Source organism: Anopheles aquasalis, chromosome 2, assembly GCF_943734665.1.
Source record: "Anopheles aquasalis chromosome 2, idAnoAquaMG_Q_19, whole genome shotgun sequence".
Lineage (NCBI taxonomy): Eukaryota > Metazoa > Arthropoda > Insecta > Diptera > Culicidae > Anopheles > Anopheles aquasalis.
Window position 1 is genome coordinate 14,182,501 of NC_064877.1, and position 17,500 is coordinate 14,200,000.

At 50.3% G+C, this 17,500-nt stretch overlaps 3 protein-coding genes across 4 annotated transcripts in view; 2 read left to right on the plus strand and 1 right to left on the minus strand.

Annotated features, from left to right (window-relative positions):
- The window catches only part of LOC126572611 (intermembrane lipid transfer protein VPS13B), a 15,215-nt gene extending 12,112 nt beyond the window's left edge, over window positions 1–3,103 (plus strand). Inside the window, exon 7 of the mRNA XM_050232050.1 lies at window positions 1–3,103. This exon is cut by the window's left edge and continues 100 nt beyond it. Coding sequence (XP_050088007.1) covers window positions 1–3,000 — 3,000 coding nt within the window. The 3' untranslated portion in view covers window positions 3,001–3,103.
- A 600-nt stretch (window positions 3,104–3,703) lies between these two features.
- Window positions 3,704–6,248, minus strand: LOC126581310 (lachesin-like). Of its 2 annotated transcripts, XR_007609150.1 has the most exons (5): window positions 5,672–6,248; window positions 5,269–5,522; window positions 4,523–5,186; window positions 4,276–4,417; window positions 4,032–4,150 (listed from the first exon to the last, which is right to left on the minus strand). XR_007609150.1 is itself a non-coding variant. In XM_050244876.1 (4 exons), exons 1-4 carry the CDS (start codon window positions 5,724–5,726, stop codon window positions 4,026–4,028), a joined length of 1,098 nt encoding a protein of 365 aa, XP_050100833.1. In that variant the 5' UTR covers window positions 5,727–6,248; the 3' UTR covers window positions 3,704–4,025. The 2 variants fall into 2 exon arrangements, 1 of the variants encoding a protein (XP_050100833.1); XM_050244876.1 differs by lacking the exon at window positions 4,276–4,417 and having other exon boundaries at window positions 3,704–4,150.
- A 4,224-nt stretch (window positions 6,249–10,472) lies between these two features.
- The window catches only part of LOC126570463 (xaa-Pro aminopeptidase ApepP), a 9,529-nt gene continuing 2,501 nt past the window's right edge, over window positions 10,473–17,500 (plus strand). Inside the window, exons 1-3 of the mRNA XM_050228239.1 lie at window positions 10,473–11,025; window positions 16,879–16,979; window positions 17,055–17,500. The exon at window positions 17,055–17,500 is cut by the window's right edge and continues 616 nt beyond it. Coding sequence (XP_050084196.1) covers window positions 10,965–11,025; window positions 16,879–16,979; window positions 17,055–17,500 — 608 coding nt within the window. The 5' untranslated portion in view covers window positions 10,473–10,964. The remainder of the gene's footprint in view (window positions 11,026–16,878; window positions 16,980–17,054) is intronic.

Genomic DNA, 17,500 nt, shown 5'->3' on the forward strand with positions numbered 1-17,500 from the left:
CGGCGCGAGCAGGGTAGTGACTTTTCCGCTCCGATCTACCTCAACAAACCGATCTCACGGAAGTCGCTAAGCGTTCCGTGTGTCACGCCGGGTGGCCGCACGCACTATCATCCACTGTCACTGTCGCTCGTGACGCACCAGGGCCAATCGTACGTGTCGATCTACGATGATCCGTGTCCATCGTACGCGATCGAGAATCGAACCGATTTCAACATCTACGTCGCCCAATCGGATACGGTACAACCGAACAAGGCAGCGATGGCCGTACCGGAAGTGATGGAATCCAACTTCAGCTGGTATCAGACGATAAGTCCACGGCAGACCGTCCACTATACACCGCCGACCCTGGACGAACGATTTCCGGAGCCACAGGAAGCGGAACTGGCGCTCATCTTCGCTTGTGTTAGTGGCAGTGCCATCCGGTGGTCGCATCCAGTGCGCACGGACGAGAACAAGAGCATCTTCCTCAACATTCCACTGTACGGGGAGCTGAAGGTAGCCATTCGGATACGCAACCGTACGACGCTGGTAGTGATCGATTACATCAGTCAGGATCTGGAGTTTTCGGCCAAAGATATACGCACTCGGTTATCGAATCCCTTGCGTCCGGCGGAACCACAATCGACGGTAGTCGAGGCAGGAACGAGCAGCCCTAGTACTGGTCAACCGACGTTGCTGGATGAAACGATGACACTACCAACATCTGGCGCCAGTGGTTCAAGTGCACAGCTTCCGGCAGCACTTACGCCATCGGCTGTTGGCGATCGAGCGGTGGAGGTGCAAAGTTACTTCCGGTCGCTCATGATCACACTGTTTAACGATCAACCGCAGAGACGCTGCCAGAAGCGTGATGTGATATCGTTCAACTTTGACCGTATCGGTATGCGCATGGAACGTCCAGGATTGGGGGCACGTGAGACCGCAGCCGAAGGAAGCCGAGTTGTACTGCACTGCGTTAACGTACAGGTGGACAATGAGCTCCACTCGGATGGAGAGTACGACTTTCCGGTTGTACTGTGCAGCGAGGATCATGAGACGAAGCAACGGAAAGGAGTGGTAGCCGATCTACCAAACCACTACCGGTTGGAGGATCATCTGGAGCAAATGGGCCGCACGGCTCTCTGTACACTCCATTGTGATCTAGCGGATGACGAGAACCAGCAGCAGCAGCAGCAGTGGGGCAGTGTCGAGTCGGTGCGTCTGCAGATCCAACCCATTCGTGCGTACATCGAGGACACGTACATCAACGTGCTGGTCGATTATCTTGTAGAGTGCATACCGGCCGGAATGGTGTATGAATCGGAAGCATCATCGAATGTTCGGATCCGGTGTGAACCGGGTGAGGCACTGGTTCCGCGTGCCGTAATGCAGCAGTCCAGCTACCTCGCGGAACCGATCAAATTCCGAAGCATTCGCATTGAACCACTGAACGTACTGCTATCGGTGCACGCCTGTATGCGGTTGTACATTGCGCTCGATCATAGTCCGCTTGAGTTTGCGGCTTTTGAGCGTCAATCGGTACGTACGCTACCAATCAAGTTCGGTAATGCGGTCGGAATGCACTACCTATCCGGGGCCATCTTTGGTGGTGGTTGGGTGATCGGTTCACTGGAGATCCTAGGTAGCCCGAGTGGATTGGCTCGGTCGGTGACGAGTGGTTTGCGTGACTTCGTCTCACTCCCCGTCCAAGGGCTGTTCCGTGGTCCGTGGGGATTCCTGGTTGGTGTGACACAAGGATCGGCTTCGCTGATCCGAAACATTACCGCTGGTACGGTCAACTCGGTGACGAAGCTCGCCCAATCCGTATCCCGCAATCTTGACCGGCTTACGCTCGATACGGAGCATGTACAGCGCACGGATGCGCTGCGACGTCGACGGCCACAAGGTATGACCGATGGCTTCACACAGGGTCTCACCGGATTAGGCATCAGTTTGCTCGGTGCTGTCGGTGGCCTGGCACATCATCCACTACAAGCGACGAACCCAATCGGCGTGGTAACGGGCATGGGAAAGGGCATTGTCGGTGCTTTCACCAAACCGATCAGTGGTGCAGCCGAGCTAGTGGCTCTCACGGGCCAAGGTATGCTGCATAGCGTGGGCTACAATACGTTACCGACACCCCGGCTCACCGCGCAATCGTTGCAACCTCCGGAACCGATCTCCCACAAAGCACTCTGGGAACCGCATGCCGCTTGCGAAGGGACGCTGCTATTCACTGTCCAGACGACACACTTGACCGAGGGAGAGTACCGGCTCGCACTGCTTGCCCTCTACAGCCGTGCGCTCGTCCTGTACGATGTACACGATTGCCAGCTAGTGGAGGTACTTGACCTCAAGACATTGTGCTTCGATACCGATGAGGAGAACGATGCGACGCGACTCGTCATCCGGGTACAGCCGAAACTACCGCCTCCGTCCACCTACGATCAGTATCCAATCTCGAGCCGGACGTACGAGTTTGTGCGTGACTCGACGATGCAACTGCCACGCATTTCCGGTGCCACCTTGCCCCTGCACTACTTCCAGAATGTCCAGAAACCATCGACAAAAGGAACAACGCTTGCACCGGTGGCGACGATGGTGTCCGCAACGGCGGCAGCTACAGGATGGCCCCAGCCATCGGAACTACCATCGCTGACGATGGCAGACGGTATTGACCATGGTAAGGTACTAGGGCCAACCGTCGGTGAACAACGATCATCTGTCGTTATTGAGATGGAATCGGTCGAAGATGGGGATCCCGCGGATGATACAGCCGGCTTGTTGGCCGATGAGACGAGATCATCAATCGATCTGGACCGTGGAACGGTACGATCGCCCGATCGATTGTCCGAAGAAGATGACAGTGAGCGACGGGTGGTCGTGTTCTTGGATGAGAACTATGTCAAGTACCTGGTCACTTACGTAAATCTGCTGCAACGTGCGTACGAATGCCAGTCAACGGGAAGCTGTAATGATGGAAGGTGTGGCGAAGAGCCCGTTCCCTTTCACACACTGTGAGCTATTAAAGGGATTAAAGTTTAAGGGGAACTCCAACATTCCAAACCGATCAGTAACTATGTAAATTATGGGTTGAAATAAAAATATTCAAGCGTTTTAAAAACTAAAACCCTTTTTTCGCATCTGCAATGTTTAATTGTGCTGTAGAAAGTCTCAATAACCGTAATCATTTTCGAAACGTTAGGTTTGTTGTATCATCGCTTTTATTTGTAATTCAATTCGGAAATCCAAAGAAAAACCTGTCAGACCAACGATTTAAAGAATCTTTGTCACTTTTGTCTACGCTATATAATGATATTGTTAGCTTGTTTTTCCTCGATTCTCCCCGGAGGGCCAAGATAATTTGTCCTGCTGTTGTTCATGATCACGAGATCATTTCTCGCCTTTCTCCCTCCCTACCCTACTACAAGGTTTATGGCGTGTCGTGGAACGCAAGGAAGTTCATCTAAATATGTTATGTTTTCGCTAATTTAAAGTCTTTTTGCAATTGTTTTCGTTCACAAAGTGGCCAGATGAATCCGAGTACCGCCTGGCGCCCTACAGGCGATAGATACGCAAAATATGCTGCCGTTCTCTACCTCGCACAATACTATCCTACCTAATCATCCTGTTGGTCGTCCAAAGATTGGTCAATTGTACTTGTTGTAAAGCTACACGGAGACACATGTGTGTGTCGGGTCAGCTAAAAAAGAACAAAAAAATGCAGGATTTTCACCAATCATTTGGTCCTGTTTTTTTTTGGCAGAACGTGTGTACTTTAGGTTTCGAGTTTGCACTTTTTCGTTTCAAGGAGATAAGGAGATGTCCTCCATGGAGGAAGTGGAGACGGATGGACAAGGGGCGTTTGGGGAGTTATTATACGCAATTCAGTCCCGTCGCTCGACTGCATGCCACCACGTTATGTGGCCATCCTAAGACGACTGTCGTGCTCGTTGTGGCGCTGAGGCTGCCGCCAGTGATCCCAGGAAGCACGCGTTTCGCCAAACGTTGATTCGGTGCGGCTCGCTGGCTCTCCAGCGACGCATTCACAACAGCGTCACGAGCAGGAGCGTTATCGCCACGATAAAACAGTGACCGAGCAGCACGTTCGAGGCCGGTGCACCGTTGGACCACTTCAGACCGGAGAAGTTTATGTTGGGGACACTTTGCTCTGGAAGGATTTTAGAATAGTAGCCCATTAGTACACACCTAGAAAGGGTTTACCATCAAAGTAAACTTCAAAATGCATCTAGAAACACAGAGAATAAAACATAGAGCTACTTGGATTCTACTCACACACAAAAAACTTAACAAAAACGGCTAGCTAGCTTGGGGAACCGTTCCTATCGAAACGGAAAGGTAAATTGATGCGTCTGGAGGTAGGTAAGCTAGGATTTTGGCACAGTAAACCTTCACAGTGATACAGGAATAACCGATTCTGAGGGGAAAATTCAAAATAAAAAAAAGATGAAAAAACGATTTGTAGGACAAATCATAATAACAAACGAACTGTAAAAGGATCCGGGGTCCTACGGCGACTTACCGAACAGATTCACCCGGGCCTCAGCTTGGCCAACCTTGTTCGACGCTTTGCAGATGTAATCACCAAAGTGTTCCGGGGCAACCGAGTGTATCTTCACCACCGACGTCGTCACATCGTCCGGCGAGCCCGTCTGCGAAATGCTGTACGCACCGCCATTGTGCATCTGGTTACCATTGCGGAACCAAGAGATCGATGGTGCCGGGAACGCTTGCACCACACATACCAGCTCGATATCGTAATCGATCGCTTGGGCTACCTTTGGTCGCGGCACGGAGATGACGGGAGCAAATTCCACCTCGAGTGTGATGGCCTTTGTGTCCGGTTTGCCGACACCGTTGTCCGCGAGGCAGTAGTAAGTGCCACGATCCTCACGTCGCAATCCGTTCAGTTTCAGCTCGTTACCGGCGATCGTTTGGCCACCGATCGGCAGGATCGCACTGTACTCACGCTTCCAGGTGATGGTTGGCCGTGGGTATCCTTCGGCCCGGCACACCAGCACCGCATCCTCACCTTCCGCCTTGGTGATGATGTTCGAGTGCTGGTTCTCGAGCAGTATTGGCGGGTGGCGAACCTGCAGCTCGACCGTTTTGGTAATTTTGCTCGTACTATTCACCTGGATCTGACACTCGTACAGTCCCGCATCGGTGTTGACGATATCGTGGATCTACGTGGGGGAATTGTAAAGAGACAGTCGATGAAATTCGTTTTCCTCTTTCTTGCCACACCAAACTAAGCAAACTCCTTACCTCAAGCACATAGTTGGCTGTGTTGTTCTCTTTGGTGAAGTTAAGAGCGAAGCGATCCTCGGTCACCGCCAGCTGTACGCCGAGCGAGATAATGTTGCTCTCCTTCGTCCGATCCCGGTTGCTCTTCTGCCAGCCGACGATGTAGTTCTTCACGTTCGCGATGGAACAGTTGAGCGTCACGCGATCCCCGGTGTCTTTGATCTGCTCCGGGCTGATAAACACAATGCTAGGGCTCGCCGTTTGCTGTGCGGTGCCTATCAAAGCGGGTGTCAGAACCACAAAAAAAACGAATAAAAATCAGCGCCACACTGAAGGCGTGTGTATCTACTACCAATGTCCACTATGCTACCACCCCATTCATGAGTAGAGAAAGCAAAGTGTGGTCGTTTCTTCGGTCACTTACCCAGTGCAAGGATACTGAGCAGCGTAATTAAAGGGAAATTCAATCGAAACCACATCCTGCTGACCGTAACTCTGCTGCTTGAAGTATGTGTTTCTGTTCACGAAGCGTACGTTCACACGTGTGCGTTAGTGTGAGTGCGTGGTGCGGGTGGACGCGTGTTATCCTGCTATCCTCTCTATCCTTTGATGCTCTGCGCTCGCTGAAGCACCGCAGCTCCTGATGTCACTTACAGCCGTCGGCGTCAACTCGGGATGCTCCTCGAAAATGATGAGTCGAAAACGCGTCGTTGGCCACACACTATACACGACTGCTGCTGCTGCTGCTGCTGCGCCGTTCTGGTGATGGCTGAAATCGGCGAGCCGCTTGAATGGGATGAGCGATAAGGCAACAATCGCCGGGGCGGACACGGTATCACCACAGCACGCCACGAACGAACCGCAGGACAGTTGCAGTATCAGTAGAATGCGTGAACCAAGCCCCGGGGCCACTCGAGGAAAAAAGAGGAATCCGCCACCGAAAAAAAAACCCCGACAAACACAGAGGACGATTCCGTGATTCCGCGATGCCGACTGCTCGAGGTTCGGGATGGAACTGTGGACAACACCCCCGCCAGGTTGAGGCCAAACGTTGCTGCTGCTGCTGCTGCTGCCGCTGAGGTATATATTTTACGGCGGATGATGAGCCAGGCAGGAGATGCTGTTGGATGGACGGAGCAGACACGCACACACCCATCGTGAACGAGGAAAAAGGATGCGACGGAGGATGCGGCGGCGGAGGATGCTGCGCTCAAGAGATGCTCCGTGAGAGAGAGAGCGAGAGAGGGCGAAAAAGAGCAACGGGAGGGATAGAGAGGGAATGACTGGAATCGGGGAACGGACAAAGATCGTGGTGTAACCATGGATACGAAGCCAGACCGAGAGGAGCTAGGCATTTGTTTACTTGATTCTTGTTTTCCACCTCTCTTCGTCACCTATCGGCTTTGGAATATTTAAATTTTAGTCGAAGAAATGATTGAAAAGTAATGAGCTAACATATTTGTAGCATAATTTGCATACTTTCCATTCAAAAATTCCATTCTCGTCAAATATCTTTTTTGTTTCCAAATTATTTCATATGTGAACACATACACAAACAAATACGACCGAGAAGAGAGTGGAGGCTTGGTCCCCGTTGCTCATCATTCTTCCGAAAACCCGACCCGACAACCCTCCGCTTGATCGGCGCGATAATAAAAGGGAAAACTGAAAAACCTGTTCTGCCCGACACCTCTCTACCGGTACCAGCGTTCTCCGCGCACCAGATTTCCAGAACCCTCTAAACACGGTTTTTATCCAACATTAGAACCACACCAGCCAACCAGCCCCGGAATCGAGGCGTTCCTGTTGGTGGTGTTGGTGATGTAACCCCCGGCACACGAACCGGGATTCGTCCTTTTAATTCTCAACCCTCGATACCGACCGCAACAACACGTAACCCAACCCGGCATTCCCGGTGTTGGCTGGAGTGAACGCAAGCGAGAGAGAGTGCAAGATGCAACTCGGTAAAGGTATGGAGGACGAGAGGAAGGCGCACACGAGACGCAACTCATGCAACCCATTAGAGGAGAAGCCAAACGGAGTAGCGCGCAAACGTGTATGCGGGGAGCATGGAAATGGAAAATGATTGAAAGAAATAAAGAAAACGCACGGGGAAACCCCGGAGGAGGGTGGCTGCATTATGTTGACATCCGAGGAGTCTGGCGTGCCGTGTCTGGCTACTACTAGCACGAACTGAGATTAGAGGCTTTACAGTACTTGAGACATGGCCATGGCTCGACTGGGGTCCAGTGACTCCCAGACGGTGTCTGATGTTCGCCGCTCTTTGCTTCGTTAATTATTCCGATTGAAGGTGACAAGCAGCACTAGCAGGACCAGCCAGAAGAGCAGCATATTCTGGGCTCCACGAAAGGGGTCGCCAATTCGATTTCCATTCCCCCCCGGAAGTGCGTTACCGAGAGCGCGATGCGTTATACTGCGTTACAGATGATCTTGCTGCTTATTGTTCCATAAAACTCAGATATACTACATCCACTCTGACTAATCTGGGCACATGTTTACTGTCCCTATCATCCCCAGCGCAACGGAGAGCGCACATTAAACAAGGGAGGGAATTGCAATAAAAAATCAATCCCACGCCATAAATCAGTTCCGGGAAAAAGTGTCACGAAGAGGATGTGTCCGTAAAAAGTGCGTCTGGTGCGCCCGCTGCCACTCCACAGCACATGGCACATGGTAGCAGCAGTGGAGGATGTAAAGAGAGAATGGAGAGCGCCATCTTTGCTGGCGCCAGACCTGGCGCGCTTCGAGGAAAGTGGGTTCTTTTCATGAGATTCTCCACTTCCCTCCTTCACGCGACGCCATGGGCTTCATTTTCCATCCCCAGCAAGCGAGTAAAAGCAATCAAGGCAACTGGAGCAACTGGAACTCTTGGATGATGGCGAAGTGATAAATATGGTTTTCGTCGGCTCGTAAAACGATCAATCGTTGAATTGGATCGGATGGACTCTGTTAACACCACCGCCAATGGTCGTGTCGTGTTTATGCTGATTAATTTCCATTTCAAAATGGCGTAAGAAGTAAAGCTAGCTCGTTGTCGAGGAAAACGACAACTTCCATCATTCCGTTAACTACATGCGAAACGCTACAAATCATCGCCAATCTCTGCCAACAACGTGGATCGTTCGCAAGCCAACGGTCTGTAGCAGCAGCAACAGCAGCAGCAGCTGTATATTCAAAGCAATTAGCAATCCATTCTGGCCGGACGAATGGCGATCGGCGCGAGCTACTAGCGCTGTCACCGATAATGTTCTGTTTTCCATTTTCCGCTAACATCACGCCGCCGATGCCGCAGCCGCCGAGCGGGTGGCATGTTGTCATATCATCAGCTAATAGACGTGTCCGGGGGAATGGGAGCGCCGGCTACTAATGCGAACGGCCTCACGCCCTCCGCTTCTCACTCCCTTGCTCGTTCGCTCGACCTTGGCCCACGATGGGGGTGATGGACGTTCGTTCGTACCATCTAACAAGAATGTTTCCCACGACGACGCGGGAAACTCGTCCGATCCGCACCCACTGGCCCCTCCACTGATAGATGACGTGTGTGCGTGCATGAGAGGGAGTGTCGTGCCGTGGATAGATCGCTCTTTCCATCCATCCATCCGGCGATGGAGGGCGATGGGCAAAAATAGCGTTTCTTTCCATCTCAATCTAACCCTTCCGCTCTCTTCCGGTGCGCCAATTCGTCGTCGCCGTCGTAAGAGCCATTTCGTTTGAGTTCTTCGCACACACTCGCAGGCACGTGCATCTGGCCAGCAGCGTTTTTCCCGGACGGCAAATAAAACGGGCGGCCACAGTAGCAACCAGCAAGAGGAAGATGTTGCTTCCGCTTCCGACGACACTGTCGCTCCGTGCTACTCTTCGGCGTCCCTGTGGCCACTCGTGACGTCATTGCCAGAACCACATTTTCCCCCAGCATGAGATGGAGAGACAGACAACCAGAGTGAGACCGAGACAGTGAGAGAGAGAAAGAGAGAGTGAGAGAAAGGAGATAGAAGAGGGGACAATGACGCCAACGATTGTTGGTCGGTGGAAATCGGTTCCACACCCAACGCTAACGCAAACCATGCGGCCACCGACTGTTTGTTTGTTTGTTTGTTTTTTTATTAATGGACAATGTAAACGAGTAAGTTTACACCCTTTTGGGCCACTAAAGGGGTGACATTCTTGCACTACATTGCAAGGTGACCTACTAGTCGCGATCACAATGAGCTTGGACTGCTTTTTAAACGGTTCCGTTCTGCGGTATGTTATGGCTCGTACATCGGTTTTTAATAGTGGCTTCCGTATTAACATTGGCAGACCGCTTGAGAGCGACACATGCTTAACGTAAACAGGTGCGTAAAACAAAATTGTTTTGGGTAAAGTGGGCGACAAATTGTGTTCATGCCTGGGAAAAGCTACTTATCGATATGGTTTACTACATCAAGAAATGAGCAGAATCGTTTCAATTTAGACCTCGTAGCGCAACTTTGACTGTGAAATTACGTTTTGAGCAAGACTAATTCAATGTTCATCAACAGTTATTTAGCTAATAGAACAATGAAATGTTTTTAACTAAACCCAAATGAATGAAAGCAAGAAGAAACAATATTCTTTATTGGAAGTTAAATTACACACAGTCGCTAATTTGTAATAGCTTCACTAACTGCATTTGTTTTAATGCAATAAGGTCTAAAGGCATTAATTAACGATTATTCTAAAATTCTTTGGATTGGTTTATAATTCTTTCCCAAACCGATTTGATCCCCCTTTTTGATTGAAGCTCCCAATCCATCACAGCCTACTGATGGGATTTATTATTTACTGTTTCCATCTGTAATGCTGCTACTACTGTTGTTGCTGCTGCTGCTGCTGCTGCTAATTCCTTGCACGCGACTGTAATCGTTCGTTACACAATCGCGGAGCAAACCCTCTCATCTTCCAATGCACCGTCCACCCCCGCGGCGGTTCGACCACGAACGGCTGAATTCTGATCGATGTAATGCACACACCACCAACCATCTGGTTTCTGGCCACGCACCGCACCCGTGAGCGCCGGTCCCCCCTCGTCCCGTCGCCCACCCACGGGCACCAGCCGCGGACACGGACGCAAAACCGACCGAAGCCGCGAACGCCCGAGAACCGAGCAAATGGGGTCCACCGGGTTGGTGCGGATTACTCTTGGTTCAGTCTTCTATCAGAATTCACTCCGTGCGGATCGCGGAAAGCATTCCTCGAGGTTCTCGCGGTCACTTTCCGTCGTTTTTTTTTTTGCACCAACCGCTTTCCATTCCGATCCGTCATCATCCCGTGCATCACGGTGCAGGCCTCCACCGGCAGGGTGGCTTTTAATTATCCCTCGAGCACCCGCGCGCTTGATCACGCACACTCACTCTTTCACTCTACCACAGAACCGGGAGGGCGGGGGGAGTTTGTGATCGTTTCGTGATCTGTGAGTGATTCGCGCGCGCTAAAACCTTGACATTGAAGGAACGCGCGCGGTGCAGCTGTGCCAAGTGCATCAGCATCTGTCTCGTCCGGATCGCGCGTTACCATTCGCGTTTTTGTGTGTTTGGAATTTGCTATGATTGTCCACTGTGGCCACGGAGGTTCTAGATAGATCGAGTTCGTGTTCCGTTTTGTGCTCGTTCCCTTTGGCCTCACTAAACCGTCCGGAAAATTGTTGTTCAACCAAGCAGAAGCCGAGGAAGTAGAGGATGCCGATGCAGCGACAGTGGAGCAGGCGACAGCTGGTGACGATGCTGCGATCGATGTTAGGTAAGGAGCAGCGAAGCGAGGAAGAGTGGATGCATCCTTCGACACCGATCGCACCCGGTTTTCATTTAATTAAAACGCAGTTTTGTTGGCACCGCGACGAATGGAGTGCTTGGAGGTGTACGATGACGCACGACGCTAGTACGTGGACGGAATTCTTTCCATTCCGCGATGATGATCTCCCGCCAAAAGGCCTCGACGTTCCATGTGTTGGGACCACGTATTCTGCGCATCTGTGATCGAATCGATGCTGCGAGATCGTCAACTTGCCAATCGAACCGCGTCCAATCCGGCAAGCGAAACGATCGCTAAGGCGTGGCAGCGATAAATTTTCCAAAAACTGAACTCTCGGGTTCAGGTTAGATGATGGCCCCCGGTGGGGGGGGGGCACGTTATTTTCGGATGCCGGCTTGGTTTAGGCAGATGGGGGTTTGGTGTTTGAGTATTGAGTATTTCCTTCCTTCCGCTCGATGGTAAAAATTCAAGTGAGGGACTGGTGGCTGCGGATCCAGAACCGAAGATCCGGAGCGCACATTCCTGTGATCTGAAAACATATGCCCCTTCCAGGAGTCCGTGGGTTCAAGTGCAAACCGTTTTTCATCACTCGCGGTGCGTGTCTGTGTGTTTTTGTAGCTCCAAAGCTGCTCTCGACATCAGATAGTATCTGCAGATCACTAAGCAGATGATATGATTTCTCGCTTTACGAAAAAAGGTTACCTAATGGAATGCATTTTGCTCTTTGAACATTCATTCAGTAGGTATGCGTTAGTAGGTTTTGTGCTGGTTGTAAGGCGATAGTTTCTTTAATCACTAATTGCAGATAATTGTGAGGCAATGGGTGGTTATTTTTCTTCGAGAATTACGCGATGGAGTCATTTGTTATTTAGCGGAATTCAAGTTGTGACAGCATGTTACTCATAGACTAGAACACGTGATGTATTTAATGCTGCTCTAGGAAAGGCACATGCTTTTGCGTAGCAGGAACAAGAACATTGAAGTAAAGAAAGAGCAGATTTATCGACGCTTAAAATTCTTTTTGCCATTCTACTCCAGCAAAATCCAGGCCATTAAACATCTTAATCCGACTCACTTCCTCGACTTTTGGTCACATGATCATAAATCATGTGTCTATGCAAACAATGCCCATGATAGGTGGTTATTGTTCCGTTTGTTGATGGTAACTCAGAGTTTCTTCGTATTATTTGTCAGAACGATCAGTAATCCTCATTTCACTTGTGCAAGCTATCATATTTTATATAAAGTTTTGAAGTAAATACTCTAAAAGAAGCTGAAAGCAGCAACAGCATTAAACCTGTTCCATTTTAACATTTTTGAAGTGATAAGAAAGTTTGTAAAACGAAACCAACGAATTGTTCACTAAGAAAGAAGCATTAAACCCGCCAGATTACGCGCTCCACCACCACGATTGAGATTGAGCAAAATCAATTTGGACCACGCACACTCTTATCACCGAATGGCACCAAATGAAAAGGGAACCACAGCATATACGGCGACAACACCATTAGACACATTTGCCATCTCCAGCGCACACACATCATGCTCGTTAGTGCCCACGATCGATCGGAATCGATTTTTTTTGGACTGAACATGATTTTCAAAAACCATTCGAGAGCACTCCAGAGCGTCGGTCTGTTGAATAGACAACCGGTTAAAAGTGTATCCCCATCCTCCCAAAAGACAACCGGAAGTCGCTGACAGGGCAGCTGCGCTACATGCGGCCGATCCCTCCTCGAAGTTCGACTACCTTAAAAGCGAATCGACCTCTACTATACTAATGCGCCATGTGGGGGCGTCATGAGAGCCAAACGCTCGAGATGAAACGCTCGAGTTGTAGTTTCTTGGTGTGGAGCTCGGACACACACAAACGTAGCACAAACACTCTGCATCCAATCTTGATTACTTTGAAAACTTTGAGCATTAATTGGCTGTTGCGGATTCGAACGGCACGGCTACGGCGGTGGTTCTATCTGTCGATCATCGCCGATCAGATGCCAAATCGAGCGATCTTCCTGCGCAGTTTCATCGTTTGCGGGATGCAAGTACCACTCTTCGACGTTTGTTTGATCGCTCGAGCGAATGCGAATTACGCAGCTGAAAAACACAGACAAAATAAATTGTCCAGCGAAGCCAAGTCCAGGGTTCTGGCGAGTGCCAAAGAGTGTTGTAAAGAGAGAACTTGAACTTGAAAAAAAATAGCCGCGCATAAGATGGGCGGCATGTGTTAAGAGAATCAAGAACTAGGTCCACCAGCATCCTCCGCAAACCATCGAGCGAGATCACGCACCAAATCGGGCGATCGAGCTGGCATTCGTTCGTGATCCCACACCCTCAACCCCGATCACCAACTCTGTTTGGTTTGATAGGAGCGTTGGTGACGATGCTAGCGAGGCGGATGGAGCGAGGTTAACCTCAAAGTAAATAGGGCAGTCCGGTCCCTTGCAAACCCTAGTTCCCCTGTCGACCAGTGGTCGATGTCGTAATCCGCGAGCCAGTCCGGTGTGTATTCGCCGTCCTTGGGCGCCACTATCGCGATCAAATATCCATCAAATTAACGGCCGTTTCCGGTCGAGGTGTGGTGGGCGCATCCTTGGACAAATGGTCGTTCGGGATGGTATGTGGGTTTGGAGCTTCGTTTTGGATAACTTCCCAGCCGTTATCACAGTAACTGGATAAGAAGGACATCCATCGAAAGATAGCGCGAGAGTGAGAGATAACATGTCTCTTACTTTCCGTCTCATGTCCTCGAAGGGAAGATCAATAAATTTCATCGTCTGCCCCGGGCTGGGCGCTTCTCTTGCTTTTGGGTGCGTCCTGTTGCCTGGACGCTCCAATGGTTGAGGTTCAAAAAACCAGACCCTGCCTGGCTGACTACTGCGGACAAACAAGGGCAACAACGACAACAAACAAGCCGGAAGGTGGTGGTGGTGGAGCGAGCGAGAATCCATGCACAAATACGCCAGCCAGCCAGCCAGCCAGCTAGCGAGCGAGCATCGACTTCTAATAGATGACGCCAAGACGAGGAAGCGCGGACTCCGCATCCACTACCATATCCATATCGCGCTCTCTCTCTCTCTCTCTCTCTCTCGGTCTCTCGGTCTCTTATTTCCTTCTTTTTTTGGACCATCTATACGCCACCCACTCGGCAGCGCGACGCTTGGTATGGGGGTTTTATGGGACCAGAATCTCTGGCGCCATGCCAGTCGAGTCGATCCCAATGGCGGGGTCTGGTATGGCATGACGTGGTGGAGTGGATGGCATCAAAGATGAGCTGGGCAGAACCGCGATTCTCACACCCACGCTGCGCTGGTATGCTCTGCACAGTGTGGTGCGCGATTAAAGGCCACAACACAAATTCAATTAAATGTCAAATCCACTGAGTTGACCGAGCAATCGGAGTAACCGTTGGGATGGTTACCCCCGGCAACTCGGATAACCAGGACGGCGGTTCCCTGACCTCGCCGATGCGGCGCAAATATGATATCACTTTGTCCTGAGCCCCTAGCGTCACTTCTGGGCATTGCTCCAATTAATGGGCCACCTCACTGGTGGGAGGGTGTGGTGATGGACGCATCTTCATCATCCAGGCCAGTTCCGGTGAAGGCAGTTGATCTTCATTGGCGCTCGATGCCGAATATTTCCCTGACCTTTCCACACGGTGACAGCGAGCGACAGGGCGTTACGGTGATTACCCTCAACAGCTGGCAATTTCAATGGAGAGGTGTTAATCGCTCATAACTTGCAAACGACATTAATTGATGTCTTTTTTGGGTCCAGCATCGTCATCTTACTATTTTTTTTAGTCATAACAACATAGAAAAATTGAATAAAACACACAAAAAAATAATTTACTAACATGGATGATACAAAACACGCCATTAATCAGTGCGACCGATATGCTTTATCGATCGATCAGTGCTACTGGGCGTGGGGTGTTCTAGGTGTAGTCTTATGTAAACATGGATCATGGATTTATCGGTTCACGATCCGTGGATTTCGGAATCGAATTTTCCGGACGCAATATCAAGAGTGTATCGTGATCGTCGATAGATTTTTTTTGTATGTTAGAAATAAACAAACGGGGGCGGTATTCCAGTAAGTTCCGCCAGTCGATGAGAGCAGGAGTGAAAGCAGATGAGGTCGGCCAGCATTAACGTGAGAATAACAAAAGTCGGCTGTTGACCTGATAAAAAAAATGTAACCGATACCGTCGTTTTGCTCGCTTGAGAACGGTACGATAAGGACAAGGAAAAACTGCAATTTGATAGCCTAGGATGTCAAGCTGTCTATACATTTCTGTTCATGTTAGGGCTTGGCAACTGTTTGCACGGCTTTTTTAGCGATAAATCGGTTAAAAAATGAATAAAAAAGCGATTGTTCAAAAGGGGAAATTTGTTTGCACTACCTAAAATTGTTTTTGGTCCATTTCCCGATCAATATTTGTGGCAAAAGGGTTACGCCAATCTGCTAAATACTGAATAGCGAAGGCACTCTTTAAGCTATTAACGAATCACTGCTAAATCTACAAAAATGGAATAAACATTTTGTCGTCTGTGTTTAGTCAATGTTTGTTTCCAACAAGAAGCCCTGAACTAAACTTAGAAACGATGCTAAAGACGCTGTCACGTCAAACATTCTGGCAGAAGAAGATTGATAAATTGCTTTCGTTAACAACCAACTAATGAACTCGTCGGCCACATTTAGCTACAACTGAAACAAACACCCTCGCTTTCGCACGGGTTAAGATATGACCACTCGGAACAAATCACGCACGCGTTTGCACAAAGAAACGGTCCGTGTGACTCCGAATCTTTCGCCGACGATGATGGCCTGTCTTCGAGGTGATTATCATCACCGATCAGTCGATACTTAACGAACGAAGACGAAGCGTGCCCCTCGATGCCAGTTAGTGTTTACTACCTTTACGGCTCAGCTTGTAAACGATGCCCAATGGGCGTGCGACCACCACGCCACCCACAAATCATCATCCTTCGATCCTCCGCCTTCCCGATCATTAGCTCGTTAATAACGAAATTAGTTTACAATCCAATCCATCGTTCCACCGGCCAATGCGCGGACGGCCAGCGAAACACGAAAGCCGCAAGAAATATGAACCAGCTCCGTGACCGCGCGTTTAGCGAGCTTCGTCCTGAGGAGAAGCTGTTTTTCTCTCTTGCATAAATCATGTTTGCGGTTGTTGGCCCTCGATGGAGTAATAGTTCACAAGCAATAGGCTGGCTAGTTGATGGCTAAATGGCACTCCCTTTTCGAGTCATATGATACGAGGTGCCGAGCCTTCACATTATCCAATCCATCACCAGTCATTCCCAGGATCCCTCGGGCGCATAGCTGGAAATGCCGGTCTCAAACCATGTGCATGTCATGGTATGACCTCCTTCGCGCTAACGCGCACCGAAACCAGTGCTAATGTGTTTAGAACGATGGACCACTGGCTGCTCTGCTGGCCGAGTCTCACCCCGCGCGGGCCCTTTAAAAGCCCGCTGTGCCGAGAAGGCGAAGTCATTGTTGGACACCGGAGGAAATACCAATAAACACCACATGGCGGTCGCGTTCGGTTATCGGATGCTTTCGACACGTGTGAACGATGGGAACGACGATGCCAGGCACACATTCCACCAAGGTGCTGATGGATGATGGAAGTAAAAAAAAGAAAGGAAAGAAACGAAAGGAAGGAAGTGACGCAGCTGCACGCGTTGCATAACGGCCCCGGGACGCCCCGGGAGCGCATTTTGGGAGGAGGGCGAGTGCTCCAAATTACCAACTGTTTACCTTCTTTGTCTTGATGGCCCGTTCCTCGTGTCTCTTCTCACCCTGCAGTCGCGGTCATCGTGTTGGCATCGATCGAGCGGACCGCTGCCAACGACGAGTTCAATGGGATCCGGCGTGCCAAATGTCAGCTAAGTCGGGATCGTACACAGGTGAGTCACGCTGTACGCTCGGTAACGCGTCATTCTATTTCCACCATCATTCGATCCGTTCTTTTCCACCACCAGATCTACGAGGGAATGGACAATGTGCTGATGAAGCGACTGCAAGCGCTGCGAACGGAGATGCGTACCCGAACATCAACACAAACGGCCGAACTGGATGCGTATCTGGTGCCATCGTACGACGAACATCAGTCAACGTATCTCATGGAGTCGGACCAGCGAGTTCGCTTTCTGACCGGGTTCACCGGTACCGAGGGAACGGCAGTTGTGCTTCTCCGATCGGCCGCTTTCTGGGTGAATGAACGAGACTTGGAACAGGCGGATCAGGAGCTGAACTGTGCTTGGCGTTTGTTCCGGTACGGTGATCGACCCAGCATGGCCGAGTATCTGATAGCGGAGCTAACACCGGAGGCGCTGGTCGGTGCGGACCCACAGCTCTATCCGCACACCATGTGGAAACACCTTGAGTCCGATCTGAGTGCGGATTTTATCCGATTGGTGCGTGTCCA

Bases quoted from the DNA above. Each gene is read 5' to 3' on its own strand.
- LOC126581310 (XM_050244876.1), bottom strand. From the start codon at position 5,726: ATGTGGTTTCGATTGAATTTCCCTTTAATTACGCTGCTCAGTATCCTT. The intron at 5,523-5,671 runs GTAAGTGACCGA...CCGCTTTGATAG, and splicing joins GCTCAGTATCCTTGCACTGG to GCACCGCACAGCAAACGGCG. The intron at 5,187-5,268 runs GTAAGGAGTTTG...TCCCCCACGTAG, and splicing joins CAGCCAACTATGTGCTTGAG to ATCCACGATATCGTCAACAC.